Raw genomic sequence first — 16,759 nt, 5'->3', positions numbered from 1 at the left:
GTGTGTGTGTGTGTGTGTGTGTGTGTGTGTGTGTGTGTGTGTGTCTGTCTGTCTGTCTGTCTGTCTGTCCATCCGTCCGTCCGTCCGTCCTCAAGCTCTAATGTCAGTGAGTGTTTGTACCAATTGATGACTTGTCTGATCTTGCTGAAACTGGGGGGGGGGGATAAAATAAAAATGGGGGGAGATTGGAGAGACAGGTTTATACTGAGAAATGTTTAAAGCCAGGTGTGGTGATACACATCCTTAATCCCAGCATTAGTGGGGCAGAGGTAGGTGGGTCTCTGTGAATTCGAGGCCAGCCTGGTTTTCAAATTGAGTTCCAGAATAGCCAGGGCTACACAGAGAAACCCTGTCTCAAAAACCCAAAAATAAATAAAAAAGAGAAGTGTTTGGATTTCTCATGTTGAGATGGCAGCCACTGCCTCCAGGCTGTGTTAGGATTACAGGGAGCCAGCTCTGTCCCAGCACTGGAGGGACCTGTCATCAATAGGCTTCGATGATGGGTTTCAGTTCATCAGATGTTTTCCTAAGAAATAGCATTGAGACTAAAGGTGTGCACCACCACCACCACCACCCTAACCCAACCCCACCCCACCCCCAGCAACCTAGCAGGAAGATTCTTAACATCCTTGATATTTAATATCTGTGATGTCTATTCATGATGGGCTCTGGAACCAACCAAGATATACACTTCTGGGCAGGTCTATGAGAGCATTCCTAAAAAGGGTTATCTGAGAGCAGAAGACCCTCAGAATAGGTGATATCCTTCAAAGGGGGCCCCCTATATAAAAAAGAAGGCAGAGGAAAAAGCAGTATTGCTGTTGTCTGCCTATCCACCAACCTGAATTCCATCCCTGAAGCCCACAAAGTGGAAAGAAGGAACTGCAAGGTATCCTCTGACCTCCACACAAGTGCTTTGACAAGTGTGTACACACTACCACCACAAACACATGCGTGCGTGCACACACACCACATGATTTCTTACTTATTTTAAATCTTAAAACTAAGATAACAATCCTATTTGTTGAGACTGCACATGATTTTTTAGAAAGTGGTGGGATTGTAAATCTTCCTATTGTCTTGTGACATTTGACTATTACTGCCATGAACCCCCTGTGGGTTCCACCCACCCACACCAATCATTAATCAAGAGAATATCCTACAGACTTTCCTACAGGCAGTCTGTTGGAGGCATTTTCTCAATTGAAGACCCTCAAATAGCCGGGCGTGGTGGTGCACGTCTTTAATCCCAGCACTCGGGAGGCAGAGGCAGGTGGATCTCTATGAGTTCAAGACCAAGCCTGGTCTACCCAGCGAGTTCCAGGATATGCTCCAAAACAATACAGAGAAACCCTGTCTCAGAAAAAAAAAAAAGACTACGAGAAATAATCAATTGAAGACCCTCTTCCCAGACAAAATACCCATGCAGCACTGATTAATTCATTTGCTCAGGGGTCTTATTAACGTCAAAATAGAATCCTCATTCAGTGTATGTGCTTTAGAGATTATTAATGCAGATTACCAGATTTGTTTTAAAGACTGCATTTTGAGGGCTGGAGAGACAGATCAGTATTTTAGTTCCCAGCATCCATATGGGCAGACAGCAGGGCCTGCAACCTTAGGTCGAGGGGAGCTGATGCTTCTGGTCACCAAGGGCACCCATACTCACGGGAACGCACACACATGCACAGAAATAACTAACATCTTAATAAGTAAATAAAAATAACTGGCCAGTGGTGGCGCACGCCTTTAATTCCAGCACACACATGCACAGAAATAACTAACATCTTAATAAGTAAATAAAAATAACTGGCCAGTGGTGGTGCATGCCTTTAATTCCAGCACCCAGGAGGCAAAGGCAGGTAGATCTCTGTGAGTTGGAGGCCAGCCTGATCTATAAAACAATCCAGGACAGCCAGAGCTGTTACACAGAGAAACCCTGTCTCGAAAAACAACAAACAAACAAAAACTGCAATTGCACTTTTGGGGGCTGGAGAGATGGCTCAGTGGTTAAGAGCACTGACTGTTCTTCAGGAGGACCTGAGTTCAATTCCCAGCACCCACCTGACAGCTCACAACTGTCTTAACTCCAGTTCCAGGGGATCTACAGCAAAAGACCAATGCACATAAAATTACAAATAAATAGATAATAAAAAAAGGAAAATTGCACTTTTGTTCCATTGTGTGGGAGACCCACTGTTAAGTTTCAGTTTCTACACTTGACTGTTAGCCGTTTCTCCAGGTCTCAGATCAAATCCACATGCTAGTCTGGAGGCATAAGTCACTGAACAAAGAGCCATGGTCACTCACACCTGTAAGGTCAAAAGGTTGAGACAATAGATCAGAAGTTCAGTGTCATACTTAACTATAAAAAAGTAAATATGAGGCCAGCCTGGGCTACAAGAGGCCCTTTCTTAACATAGAAAAGGGAATAGTTTTTAAATAATTGCAGGGCGGTTGGGGCAGATCTGGGTGGATCTCTGACTTCAAGGCCAGCCAGGTCTACAGAGTGAGTTTCAGGACAGCCAAGGCTACACAGAGAAACCCTGTCTTGATAAACAAACAAAAAAAATGAATTTTTAGTTTATTTGTGTGCTTGAGTATTCTGCCTGCATGTGCATCTGTGCATTGTGAGTGTGCTGGATACTTATAGAGTCCAGAAGAGGGCACCAGATCCCCTGGAACTAGTTACATCCTGTGAGCAGCCAGCCAGGTTCTGGTAATTGAACCCTGATCCTCTGAAAGAGCAACCAGTGCTTGCAGCTGTTTTGTTTTGTTTTTCTTTTTTCTCTTGGGGGCCCACCGCCCAGCTCCCAAATAAATGCATGGGGACTTATTCATACTTATGAATGCTAGGCCTTAGCTTGACTTGTTTCTAGCCGGCTTTTCTAACTTAAATTATCCTGTTTCTCTTTAAAATTTGGCTTTGGGCTTTTTACCTTTCTTTACTCCTCTCTCTCTCTCTCTCTCTCTCTCTCTCTCTCTCTCTCTCTCTCTCTCTCTCTCTCTCTCTCTCTCTCTCTCTCTCTCCCTCTCCCTCCCTCTCCCTCCCTCTCCCTCCCTCCCTCCCTCCCTCTCCTGGCTATGTGGCTGGGTGGCTGGACCCTGGTGTCTTCCTCTCCTCCTTTTCTCTCCTCGATTGCTCTCTTCCCTAGATTTCTCTTCCTATTTATTTTTTTGTCCGCCGGCCCTGCCTTTTTCTCAGGCCTGCCTATCTATTGGCCTTTCAGCTCTTTATTAGCTCAATCAGATATTTTAGGCAGGCAAAGCAACACAGCTTCACAGAGTTAAACAAATGCAACATAAAAGACTGCAACACGTCTTTACATCATTAAACAAATATTCCACAGCATAAATGAATATAACACATCTTAAACTAATATTCCATAACAAGTACTCAACTGCTAAGCCATTTCTAGCCTAGTAAAGTTTTTTTGATACTCCAGTACTTTCTGACCCCTGGATAATCTGTGAGATATTTGTAATTCCAGCATGAGCTAAATTCCTTCCTTCCTTCCTTCCTTCCTTCCTTCCTTCCTTCCTTCCTTCCTTCCTTCCAGGTTTCATGGAGCCCAAGCTGTCTAAAACTCCATGAGATTTATGATAGGATTATAGCCCAATAAACCCATCATACATGAGATGTATACATAATATACCTGGCCCTCCAGACACCTCAGCCCAGCAGCACAAAATGGTATGCAGTACCCACCATTCCTGTGGCCAAGAGACTGACTGGGAGCTTGAGGTTCACTGCATTACCCAGCATTCTCACTAGCCTATAAAAGATGAAATTTCAAAGGAGGATTTCCACTGACTGTAGGTCACTGCAGCACCACTGTAAACTTCAGCCAAAGTAGGCTGGGACCTTTCGAGATGGGTACCCAGCCCACTCCACCTTCCAAAGAAAGCTGAGTAACTTTCTCTGTTCTGAAGATGTTCAGATCAGTAATGAGTCGGGCCGGGCGTTGGTGGCGCATGCCTTTAATCCCAGCACACCGGAGGGAGGCAGAGGCAGGCGGATCTCTGTGAGTTTGAGGTCAGCCTGATCTACAAGAGCTAGTTCCAGGCCAGGCGTTGGTGGTGCACGCCTTTAATTGCAGCACTCGGGAGGCAGAGGCAGGCGGATCTCTGTGAGTTCGAGGTCAGCCGGGTCTACAAAGTGAGTTCCAGGACAGCCTCCAAAGCCACAGAGAAACCCTGTCTCGAAACCCCCCCCAAAAAAAAAGAGCTAGTTCCAGGACAGCTTCTAAAACAGTACAGAGAAACCCTGTCTCGAAAAACAAAAACAGACAAAAATCAGTAATGAGTCTCTCAGACCTGAAAACCCAGCCTCTCCCCCACCCCTCTGCTGTGTGGCACTGGTTCCCTCCTTGTCCTTCCAAGGAAAGATGACCTGGCTAGCCTAATGAATTGTATGTTTTAAATCCTAACTGTGGTGCTGTTGCCTTTTCCTAGGGTCCTATCCTTCCCCCAAAGCTGGAGCCACTCTAGTCGTGTATAAGGACTTGCTAGTGCTATTTGGTGGCTGGACAAGGCCAAGTCCCTATCCCTTACATCAACCAGAGAGATTCTTTGATGAAATTCACACGTACTCACCATCTAAAAATTGGTAAGCCACAAAGATAATCTATTCTCTATCTGGAAGAAATGGGTTTCATTGTATTACATTTTTGTTGTGTATGTGTGTTTATGTGTATGCGCGCACACATATGTGTGTTTGCATGCTATAACATGTATGGGGGGAGCTGGGCGTTGGTGGCGTACACTTTTAATTCCAGCACTCGGGAGGCAGAGGCAGGCGGATCTGTGAGTTCGAGGCCAGCCTGGTCTACAGAGCGAGTTCCAGGACAGCCTCCAAAACAATTCAGAGAAACCCTGTCTCGAAAAACCAAACCAAAACAAAACAAAACAAAAACAAAAAACATGTATAGGGGGGCTCTCCTTTTACCATGTGAATCCTAGGGATCAAACGCAGGTTGTCAGGCTTGGTGGCAAGTGCCTTTGCGCATCAAGCCATCTTGCTGCCCCAAAATCTCTTGGAGGGGATGGAGAGAGGAGACCAGAGCACACTTCCCAATACTTAGCTCCAGAGCATCCAGCACCCTCTTCTGGACTCTGGGCACCCCCCCCCCCCACACACACACAAACAAAACAGCATATACTCACTAAGACACATTAATATAAAAATAAATGTTTTAAAATTATTGATGAAACAACAGAATCCCTTGAAGCATTTGATGGGAACTGAAGTTGTATCCAGGCGGAGGGTGCGCACACACCAGGAGCTTGCTTCTGGGTTGAGATGCTTTGCGGTGCCCTTTCCAGGACAAGCAGAAGAGCTCTAGTTGTCTCTGAAGAGTGGGGAGGCCAGGTGGAGAAGGAGCTCTCAGTTTCAGCAGCTCCTCTCTAGGAGTACAGGAGCAGTGTGCACCAAGGGACCCCTGTGTTCTGCCTCATTCACAGACCAAACATGGTGTTTCTCAGACATGTCTGTCTTGTTGTATGTTTCTGGTTTTTTGAGGGAGGATTTCTCTACATAACTCTGGCTGTACTGGAACTTGTGCTGTAGACCAAGCTGACCTCAAAGTCACAGAGGTCCTCCTGCCTCTGCCTCCTGAGTGCTGGGATTAAAGGCGTGTGTCACCATGCCACGTCTGTCTGTCTGTCTTTTTTATTTGCATTTGTGTTTTGCCTCCATGTATGTCTGTGTGAGGGTCAGGTGTCTGTAGAAAGGTGATAGGCTGTCTTTCTTAGTAGATGCCACTTTGGCTTTGTGCCTGACACTTCGAAAATGGAGTAGATGGTTCTTACTTTGGCTTCCCTCCCCCTGCTTTCTATTAGGTGGAACTGCATCGTCACCACGCATGGGCCTCCTCCCATGGCTGGCCATTCCTCCTGTGTGATAGGTGATAAAATGATTGTCTTTGGTGGCTCTTTAGGATCCCGGCAAATGTAAGTATTTCTGATCTGGTTCATACTAATGTAAAGCTAGAAATCTGGGCATAACAGGCCAGAAAGGTGAACTAGGCACAGCCATGTCCCAGAACATAGTTCTCCTTACCCTAGTTAGCTACTTCACCCAGCATTTAGTTCTTCTGTCTCTCCATCACAAATCAATAGGTTGAAATTTTTGCTCCATAAAGTCAAGGTTAAGTGGAATTTCTTTCTGTTTAATCCAATGGGATCAAGTTCTTGTGCCTATAGAAGGTCACCTTCCAAGAAGCAGGATACTCTGTTGCCCAGCTCAGACCCTCCAGGAGAAGGAAAAAGGTATATTTATAAGTTGGGTAAAAGTCACTTGGGAGGCAGAAGCAGGTGGATCTCTGTGAGTTCCAGGCCAACCTGGTCTACAAGAGCTAGTTCCAGGACAGCCTCCAAAGCCACAGAGAAACCCTGTCTCAATAAACAAAATAAAATAAAATAAAATAAATAAGTTGGGTAAAAGTCATGCACTCTCCAGATGGGATAGGAGATTGGGAGAGTGAGTTAGAAACAGGAAACTGTCAGGGAGGCTGCTCCCCACCATGCCTTCCGTGTCACTCCTGCCCTGTGAGGTCCAGAGCCAGAACAACAGTCCATCCCCATTATTGCTGTGAGAGGAACCACGGGAGTTTGCTGTGTGCTCTGAATAAAATGGGGAGTTGATGAGTTACCAGAAAAACAAACCCAGGCTTGCTCTCTGACAGAACTTACCAGCTCTGTTCTAAAATAATTATAGAGGGCTGGAGAGATGGCTTGGTGGTCCTCTTCCAAAGGACCCCGGTTCAATTCTCAGCACCCACATGGTGGCTCAGACCTGTCTGTAACTCCAGTTCCAGGGCTTCTGACACCTCACACAGACATACATTCAGGCAGAACACCAATGAACATAAAATAAAAGTAATAAATTATAAAAAGAGACCAGCCTAGTCTACAAAAAAAGTTATGGAAGAGTTCAGGGTTATCCTAGACTATGTAGCACATTTGAGGCCAACCTGGGCTATATGAGAATCTGTCTTAAAAAAGAAAACAAAACAAAAGAGAAGAAAAACTGCCCTCCAGATGAGAGGATTTAGGATTTAAGTTTGGGAGTACTTACTTTGTATCATTGTGTGTTACTAGAAGACCTTAGGAAGAGCTAACTGAACTAGAGACCGCCAGCCAGTCCTTCCCTCCCTCCCTCCCTCCCTCCCTCCCTCCCTCCCTCCCTCCCTCCCTCCTTCCCTCCCTTAGTCTTGCTCTGTATGACCTTGAATTCATGTAATCCTTGGCCTCATGAGTGCTAGGATTGCAGTGGGGGTCTGTCCTTTCCTTTGGCAAGGGGAGTTGGTGTTTTGAGACAGGGTCTCTCTGACTGGCCCGGAATTTATATAGGCCAGGCTAACCTTGAACTCACTGTGATCTGTCTGCTTTTGCCTGGGCATCAGAGGTGTGTGCACCACGCCCAGCACTGCTACCTTTTTGAGTTGGATGTAGCAGTTGGTTGCTGATAAAAGATAAAACTGAAGCTTTTGAGCTGGGCGGTGGCAGTGGCTGTGGTGCCTGCCTTTAATCCCAGCACTTGGAGGGCAGGGGCAGGTGGATCTCTGTGAGTTCCAGGCCAGCCTGATCTATAGAATGAGTTCTAGGACAGCCAGGACTGTCACACAGAGAAACCTTGTCTCAAAACAAAAACAACAAAAACCTGGAAGCTTTTATGAACTGCTGTGAAATAACTCTGTTACCTTGATCAGTGGAGTTTTTGTTTTAGCTTCTGCACAGTGATAGATACCTTCAGAACCAATTTTTGTCTTCTTGTGGCTTTTGTTTTTGGAAGATGGTCACTTGACCAGGTACTTTGGGTCCAATTCATGGCTGCACACTCAACTCAGCTGAGATCTTATGAAAGGGTGAAAGGTGTCTGGATGGTTCAGTGCTAAGTGTGTGCTGACGCCTTTATAATGCAAATGTGTTTCTCCCTTCCTCCCTCTCCCTCCCTCCCTTTCTCTTTTCAAGACAGGGTTTCTCTGTATATTCCTGGCTGTCCTGGAACTTACTTTGTAGATCAGGCGGGCCTTGAACTCTGGCCTCTGGCCTCCACAGCCCCCTGCTAGGATTAAAGGTGTACATCACCACTCCTGGCATGTGCAAGTTTCTGAAAAATCAGCAGTGTTTCTGTTTCATAGGAAAGAACACCAAAGGTAAAGAAAATAAAGTTTCGGCCGGGCGTTGGTGGCGCATGCCTTTAATCCCAGCACTCAGGAGGCAGAGGCAGGCGGATCTCTGTGAGTTCGAGACCAGCCTGGACTACCAAGCGAGTTCCAGGACAGCCTCCAAAGCCACAGAGAAACCCTGTCTCGAAAAAACCAAAACAAACAAAAAAACAAAAAGAAAATAGTTTCTTGTTTAAGCTGCAAAACTAGGGTTCAGCCTTGGTCTTTTTTCTTCTGAAGCCCCTGGACTCTGAAGAAAGCACCTCTGAAGCCTCCAGCCCAGACAGGCTGTGTGTATGAAAGTGGTGTAAGTTTCCCTGCTGGGCACAGGCACCAGAAACTCCCAGCCACCACTTTGCTCCCTGGATCTCCCAATTTGCTTATGACTGTGTTCTTGTCTCACAGGAGCAATGAAGTCTGGGTCCTTGACCTGGAGCAGTGGGCGTGGTCCAAGCCGAACATCTCTGGTCCCAGTCCTCATCCCCGAGGTGGCCAGTCTCAGGTGCTAAAGAGTTTAACTATTGAGCAAGCACTGTAGTATCTTTATGGGAGTGAGGTGAGGTGCCCTGTACAATAAGCCAAAGAGAATTTCTGTTTCTGTTTTTTTTTTTTTGTTTGTTTGTTTGTTTTTTGTTTTTAGGGTTTTTTGTTTTGTTTTTTTGGGCTGCTTGTTCTCGGCTTCTATTGGTGTATTGCTTATAGGGAGTGGCCTTAATGGGGGTTTTGTTTCTTAAGCGAATTCTTCATTTTCTGTGGTTAACACTGTTGTGTTCGTTTTTTTAAAGTTAGAATATACTGTTCAAGGGTCATCTGTTCAAAGGGCTAGACTTGATGTGGGTTGGGTAGTGTGGGCAGTTGGAGCACTCACTTGGGAGAGGAGCCTGCCTCGTGTATGTCACTGAATCATGAGTCAGATGCCTGTGTCTTTGTAGGTTTATTTAAATTTCTTCATCTTCCCAGATTGTTATAGATGATGCAACTATCCTAATCCTTGGCGGTTGTGGTGGTCCCAATGCTGTGAGTATTGCAGTGACACTCTGCCTCGACTACACTACTAGGTCCTGGAACATGCTTGTCCTGATTGTTTAGTAAGGCAGTCTTCTTTGGATATGCTGACTCAGAGGACGCCCATATACTTTTGTATTGTCCGCCCCTTTCTCTGTTCTTTTTTGGGGAGGGGGAGTGGAGTGAGAGGTACTTTTAATCAGAAACATTGGTCTCTTAAACATTCGTCCCTCCATTCTTTCTAGCTCTGTTTCCTCTGTAAGCTATAAGGTTTGCCAGTAAAGGGGGCCGTGAGTAGGAAACAGGTGGGTAATAGAAATCCACATGGAATTTACTTAAGAATGTAGACATGTAGACTGAGAAAGTTAATAGATACGTGTTCTCTCTCTCTCTCTCTCTCTCTCTCTCTCTCTCTCTCTCTCTCTCTCTCTCTCTCTCTCTCTCTCTCCCTCTCCCTCTCCCCCCCCCACACACACACAAGCTGCAGTTGGTGTGTGGTCACAGGATAGTCAGTGACCATGTGAATAGCTGGGGACTAAGGGTATCTGCCCTGCAAAGCCCACACACTTTAAACCAGGCAGCACAATCAGTAAACAAACAAACAAATAAATAAATGTGCAACAGTTGTGTGTGTGTTAGTGCATGTACCAACCCTGAATTCTGTCATTGGGCCTTCTCTTGCAGCTGTTCAAAGATGCCTGGCTGCTGCACATGCACCCGGGTCCCTGGACCTGGCAGCCCCTCAAGGTAGAAAACGAAGACCATGGTGCCCCAGAACTGTGGTGTCACCCAGCCTGCCGGGTAAGCAGGGAATAAGCAGCCAGCAGGAAACGCCCTAAACTGGAAAAAGGAATTAATTAGTGAAGCTTAGAGAAGTAGAAAACAGTTTGGTACGATGTGCTCTTTTGGTATTTTCCACATCCATGAGCTGCTTGGTAGGAGGACATAGGTGCACATTGTTTTACTTGTAGCCTTAAGGGTCCATTTGTCTCAAGAATGTTCCCCAGGCCCCTCCAACAGATGCCACTCTTCCACAGCTGTGGCTGGTGATGGCAGCTCATGCAGTAGCAGCAGTCATTCTTGTCAGTGCCTCTGTTCATTTCCATCTCCCCAGCTCAGGCCTGCAAACCCCTGACCATTCCCAGTGGCCGTGCTAGCTTGATAGTTAGAGAAAGGTCAGACTGTAGGCAAGGCTGTGAGCACAAGTCCTTTGTCTTCCAGGTGGGACAGTGTGTGGTGGTCTTCAGCCAGGCTCCTAGTGGGAGAGCACCACTCAGCCCCAGTTTGAACTCTCGCCCGTCACCTATCAGCGCTGCTCCTCCAGCCCTGGTCCCTGAGACCCGAGAGTACCGCTCCCAGTCTCCTGGGACAAGTATGGATGAAGCTCCTTGTGTTAATGGCCGCTGGGGAACACTGAGGCCCAGGGCTCAAAGGCAGACTCCCTCAGGTTCCCGGGAAGGGAGCCTCTCCCCAGCCAGAGGAGATGGCTCCCCCGTCCTCAATGGTGGAACCTTGTCTCCAGGAGCTGCAGCTGCTGGGGGCGCTTCCTTAGACAGCCCTGTGCAGGTGGTGTCTCCAAGCACCCCGTCTGCCTCCGAAGGGTATGACCTAAAAATGGGACTTTCCCTAGCCCCCCGCAGAGGGTCTCTCCCAGACCAGAAGGACCTGAGGCTAAGCTCCATTGACCTGAATTGGGACCTGAAGTCTGCTTCTAGTAGCAGTCACATGGATGGTACAGACAACAGGACAGTTGCAGGGAGTGTGAGACACCCTCCAGAACAGACCAATGGTGTTCATACACCACCACATGTGGCCAGTGCCCTTGCAGGGGCTGTATCCCCCAGTGCCCTGCGTCGGAGTTTGGAAGCCATCAAAGCGATGTCATCCAAAGGCCCCTCAGCCTCGGCCGCTCTAAGCCCTCCTCTTGGGTCTTCTCCAAGCTCCCCAGGGAGTCAGAACCTGAGCAGTGGAGAAACTGTACCCATCCCCCGCCCAGGACCAGCCCAAGGAGATGGTCATTCCTTACCCCCAATTGCTCGCCGCCTGGGCCACCACCCTCCGCAGTCCCTCAATGTTGGCAAACCCCTGTACCAGAGTATGAACTGCAAGCCCATGCAGATGTATGTGCTGGACATTAAAGACACCAAGGAGAAAGGCCGGGTCAAATGGAAAGTATTCACTAGCAGCTCTGTGGTGGGACCTCCTGAAACCAGCCTGCACACAGTGGTGCAGGGCCGAGGAGAGCTGATCATATTTGGAGGGCTCATGGACAAGAAGCAGAATGTGAAGTACTATCCAAAAACAAACGCCTTGTACTTTGTGCGAGCAAAGAGATAATGTGTTCAAAGTCCTTTCCCTTTCTGTGGCTTTTCATTTGGAATTTTCCAATGTACAAGCATTTGGACCGAGATTTGGGAAAACAACACGACTCCCACAAACCAAAACTCCAATTCCATGCCTAACTCATTCCAGGCTGGGATCAAATCTCCATTAAGGAAAAGATTATATATAAATATATACAGATATATTATATAGCCAACTCTGTTTACAAATAAAGGTGAGGTCTCCGTCCTGGTTCAGATCAGCTGTTGCTGTCTTAGCGGAGGCTGTGCTGGCATTTTCTACTCTGCTGGTAACCAGACCAGGAAGTTAGGGACAGACTAACTAACAAGAAACAAGCTGAAGAGCTCCCCGAATCTTTCTGTGGCCTTCTCAGACGGGACACAAAGGAAAAGGCTTCAAGACACCACGCTGCAGGGTCAGAGTCACTTACAGAAAACAGTTTGAACCACAGAGGACCTGTGACAGCTCTGCAGAAGCATTCTGTGTCTGGTCCCTTCTGTGATCTAGAGAAGTTACCCAACAAGAAACACTGTTCCCCCAACGCTGGAGTCATGGTGAAACAATGTTTATAGAGCCACCATCCCTCTGCCTCTTTCCTCTCCATTGGTCTTTTGAGTTTCCCCTACATGTCTCAGCAAACATGCCGTGTCTGATTATGGGATTTTTCTGACAATCGTGTTTGATTGCAAGTTGCCAAAAAACATACTGTTTTTTTTTTTAGAATTGGGTCCTCAAAAGCCTCTTTTCTGTCTGCAGGCTGCTCCCATGCCCTTTGGTGGTTTGCTTTAGTTGGGAGGTGTTTTATTTTACTTTTTGTTTTGTTTGGGGCATTTGGCCTTTTTAAAAAGCATCTGAACTTCTGTTGCTTCTGCTTCTCTGCCTAAAGAAACCAGATGCTTTTGAGCCTTCCTGCATCACCGGAACTAGTAGCCAGTGCGGTGTGGGGGTGCACACCTGTGACCCTAGCACTCGGGGCAGAGGCAGGATGATTTCAGGTTTGGGGCTAGCCTGGGTTATAGGATGAGACCCTGTCTCAACAAAACAAAGTAAAATTAAGATGTCAGAATCATTAAAAAATAAATCTCAAAAGTCACCTCTCCTTCCATCCCCTCCCCCAGCAGGGTCTCACTGTAGCTCACAGAGATCCTCCTGCCTCTGCCTCCAAGTGCTGGGAGGAAAGGTACGTGACACCAGGCCCAGCCCAAAAGCTATCTTTTTGTCTGTGTCTGTCTTTTATCTCCACGTGACACTGGGCACGCCCATTCTTATTAGTAGAATGTAGGAGTTGATCTTAAAAGGGAATCTGGGAACAGTTCCTTCTAGAAAGGGTCTCCTCACTTGTGACACACCTGCTGTGCTGTTGACAAGTGACTGGTTTGAGAATCATGTCCTTGACCTTGGAGATACATGTTGACCTGGGAGCAGCTCCATCCTTCATGCTGTCTTGTTCTTGTGCCCCCAAACAGGACGTTGATTCATACTTTGACTTCATTTCCTAGATAAAGTACAGCCACCCAGGAGAGGGTTTATTTTATTCAGAGGACGCCAGAAATTGCTAGTCTTTCTGGACATAGGAGACATCAAAAGAAGATATTTTAAATGGCCATGCAACCGTGGATATTGGTAAAGGATTTTCATTTTGCCTTTAAAACGGAAATTGAAACAACAGAGATGTGTTTCGCAGCCCCACTCTCCCTTTTTCTTGTCAGCGTCTCCCAGGCACAAGCTCACTGCTGCTGGCCCTGGTCCTGGCTCACAGCCAGCACTCCACCTGTCTGACGTGTGTGTCTCCTGCTCATGCTCAGTCTTCCCTTAGCCATTAGCTTTGCTCTGGTGGTCTTGGCAGGAAAGTCCCCCTGGGAGCCCCGGGAAGGGCCAGCTCTCGAGGGGAGGAAGGTGCTCTGGAGCTGCTCCCAAGGGAACACCCCTGTGCCTACTTCCTGCGTGTCCCACCACGCCAGCTCCCTGCCCTGTTGCTCCTGCCAGTCCTTTGGCCGGCACTGTTTGACCCTGTGAGGCCTGACTTCAGAGGCAAGGTCAGCAGATGAGCAGCCTGGCGTTGCTGAAGCCTGGCTGTGGTGTTTGCGTGTGGACGGTGTCTCTGGGGCTTGGTTTCTGCTTGCGCATCAAGTATTCAGACACCTGAAGTTCAGGGTCTCCACTTTGTAGTCTTTCTTTCCCCCTGTGGCCTTCCTAAGCAGGCTGTCAACTGCTGATTCTCCTACTTTTCCCAAGTAGGCAGACGACAGAAACCTTAACCTCTTAGAAAGCAACGGGTTCCTCTGAACTCGACCTCTGGGGCTGCCCGCGTTGCTGAGCCAGGTGTCTGCAGTCCTCCAGAGGAAACAGGAGCCTTGTGTGCAGCCAGCAGTGTCGGACTTGGTGGTCCTGAGCACTGTGGGTGTGCTGTGGGAAAGAAGGGACTCACAGTGAAGCTGGTGGGCTCCTCAGCCCCGGGAGACTGTGTGACAGGACTTCCGGTGTCTCTGCAGAGGTCAGCATTCCCACAACACCGTCAGTTCAGATTTAACTACAACTCCTTTTTTTTTTTTTGACACGATACCAATTTTGTCTTAATAAAATTCACTGAGAGACATGAGACAAAACATTTTGTTGGAACCCTCAGGAGCACCTAAAGCTAATATTTATCAGTATTTAAGTATTTAAAATACATCTTGTTTCTACTTGAAGCTTTAACCCTTTCCATTCCTGCAAGTGTGCCTTTGAGAGCCCTCGGTCATATTAACTTCAGTCATTTGGCTGGCCTCGCTCGTGTGAGAGTTCTGGGCGCTGCTCTGCTCCTGCACAGAACTTCCTGTTCGTCATCCCACACCCATGCAGCAGAGAGCATTCATTCATTGTCATTCCTGTTTCTGCCTTTCTTCCCTGCTTGGGGTGAGCACGCCGCAACCCCACCTCCCCCCACATTTGGGAGCACCAACAAGGTATAGAAACAAATGTCAGTTTTGTTTAATGCTGGGGCTTGCTCTCCTCCCAGCCCTCTATGGGTTGATTGATTTTACTGTTTGAGCTATAGCAAGGACTGAAGCCACCAACTGTGGAACAACAGCCTTGGAACTCCTTAAAATACAGAGGAGGCAAGGAGGACACAGTTGCGGGAAGGCTCAACTTTGAAGGACAGAAAGCCGCTGGGGGTCCTCCCTTCCTTTACCATGTCTTTCTGGGTTCATTCTGCTTTGCTTTTCCCTTCCCCTTTAAGGTGAATCACCTGCTTGGTCTGTCCGTCTGTCTGTCCTTGTCCTCGTGGTGACCCCAGCATGGTGATGTACTCTGCTTTATGTTACCTGTAGTCCCACCAGTGCATAAGACGGTGGAGAGGATTGTAGGGTCAGGGCAAGGAAGCCTGGCCTCCGGTACTGCATAAGGCATGCTCTGCTGTCACCAGTAGGTGGCCTCACCGCCTCCCGTCCTTGTGAATGAAAGCCAGCCTCTCTGGCTCCACTGTGCTCGCTCTGCTCGATCTGCCCCCTCCTACCAACCAGGGCTCATGTCAGTGCGCACCCACAGTGCCCTGGCGAAGCTGGTGCTGCGAGTGATGTTTCCCATACAACTCAGGGGTGCCAGGGGGCTCACCCTGATAGTCATGATAGGCACATCACAGTGTAGGAATGAAAATGGAACCCATGGATATTTAAATCTGTCAATTTCATTTTTGTTAATGTTTTCCCCTGATGACTTTTTAGCAGTTTAACAAATAAAACAAAAATGGACTGAATTGTCTTGACTGTTTTATTAGTACAGAAAAGAAATGGAAACAAGTCCCTGGGGTGGAGGGCAGTTGCGGGTGGGGGACAAAGTGGTGGAAGGTTGTGTTTGCTGAGAGGGAATGTGTCCCTGTCCTCACTGTGCCTGAAGGCCTTGGCATTGCAGATCTGCAGTCTCACCCTGCGACGGAGACCCAAGGGAAGTGGGTGTTATGCAGAGCAGCAGGATAGCCTTTGCATCACCAGTGACCTAAGCAGAGGTGGGCCTGACCGTGGGGGTCTCGAGGCAGCACAGCCAATGCCCGTTTACTTCTTTACCCTGGGGTGCGGGTCTTAATAGCTGCGGGGTAATTGTTTCCACCCTGTGGGATCAGGACAGTGCACTGCGGGTGTAGTAGATGAAGTACACCAGCATTGTGCCTGGCATGTGGTAAATTGTCACCCCCTGCAGGCCCAGCACAGTACTCCACAGCCAGGGTGGCCTCACTCATTTGAGTGTAAATGACCAATGACAATGCAGATTCACCAGCCCAGCCTATGTCTTTATCTTTGCAAACCTGAGAAAGGTCCCTAAAAGCAGTGGATCAGGAACACCCGTGGGTCTGACAAGATCGGGGCACCGCCTCCAAACCTAGCAGGCTGGCCTGGCTTCCCTTGCTTCTCCCTCCACCCCGTAGGACAAAATCTCTGACCTGTATTTGCCCTTCTACAGTATTGCCAGGGCATGGGTGTGAGGGGTGATTTCACCATTGCTGGGAGTGTTTAAGCGGAGACTGAGCTGCTGGGGGAGAAGGTGACAGCCAGTTTATACATCAGGTCAGGAATGAGACTACTCAGAGGGACTTAGAAGTTAGAGGTTATAGTACAGGCTTTTAACCAAGATAAACTTGGAACCAGAGATGAGCTGGGGCAAGATTTCTCACTGAACCTCAAGCTTTGTCAGTAAAGCAACAATGTTGGGAAACCACCCTCTAGCAATTTAGCTGGAACCAGGCAAGGCTTAAGCTTATTAGTTTGTTGGTTGGTTGGTTTTTCAAGACAGGGTTTGTCTATGTAGCTTTGTAGACCAGGCTGGCCTCAAACTTACAGAGATCCGCCTGCCAAATTTTGAATAGCTGTGATTCCCCCAATGACCACTTGGAGGAGCCCTAGGAAAGGCTTTGCGTGCACCTGCCTGTGCTCTGTTCAAAGCAGTAGGGAAAGAGACAAGATGGCTTGCCCATTGTTCCACTTTGAGAACCCTGGCTGGCCCTCCCTGATTAACCTGATCATCTTCAGAGTGCCACCCCCAGACTAACCCTTGGAGGCCCAGCACAGCCCACCCAAGTGTTCTCTGCCCCAGCCTCCAGCTGTGGGAAACTTGGTATCTCTCTGAAGCTGGGCTCTGGGCTGCAGATACTGTCAGTATACCCAAAGCCAAGCTGGTGTCTTAGGACCTGGAAATCCTAACATATTCTCCCCCAACCAGGGACCTCACCTGTCCACCCCTTGCAGGAGAGAAGGGCTGCTGCAAAC

At 48.0% G+C, this 16,759-nt stretch overlaps 1 protein-coding gene across 1 annotated transcript in view; it reads left to right on the top strand.

Annotated features, from left to right (window-relative positions):
* Fbxo42 (F-box protein 42) overlaps nucleotides 1–15,255 on the top strand; it is a 57,327-nt gene extending 42,072 nt beyond the window's left edge. Inside the window, exons 5-10 of the mRNA XM_040757514.1 lie at nucleotides 4,456–4,609; nucleotides 5,842–5,952; nucleotides 8,577–8,673; nucleotides 9,132–9,188; nucleotides 9,861–9,977; nucleotides 10,398–15,255. Of these exons, the coding sequence (XP_040613448.1) occupies nucleotides 4,456–4,609; nucleotides 5,842–5,952; nucleotides 8,577–8,673; nucleotides 9,132–9,188; nucleotides 9,861–9,977; nucleotides 10,398–11,513 (1,652 nt within the window). The 3' untranslated portion in view covers nucleotides 11,514–15,255. The remainder of the gene's footprint in view (nucleotides 1–4,455; nucleotides 4,610–5,841; nucleotides 5,953–8,576; nucleotides 8,674–9,131; nucleotides 9,189–9,860; nucleotides 9,978–10,397) is intronic.
* Nucleotides 15,256–16,759: the final 1,504 nt, after the last annotated feature.

Source organism: Mesocricetus auratus, unplaced genomic scaffold, assembly GCF_017639785.1.
Source record: "Mesocricetus auratus isolate SY011 unplaced genomic scaffold, BCM_Maur_2.0 Super-Scaffold_100014, whole genome shotgun sequence".
In the NCBI taxonomy this organism is placed as follows: domain Eukaryota; kingdom Metazoa; phylum Chordata; class Mammalia; order Rodentia; family Cricetidae; genus Mesocricetus; species Mesocricetus auratus.
The sequence above is the reverse complement of the archived record's forward strand: the minus strand, read 5'-3'. Positions and strand labels throughout refer to the sequence as shown.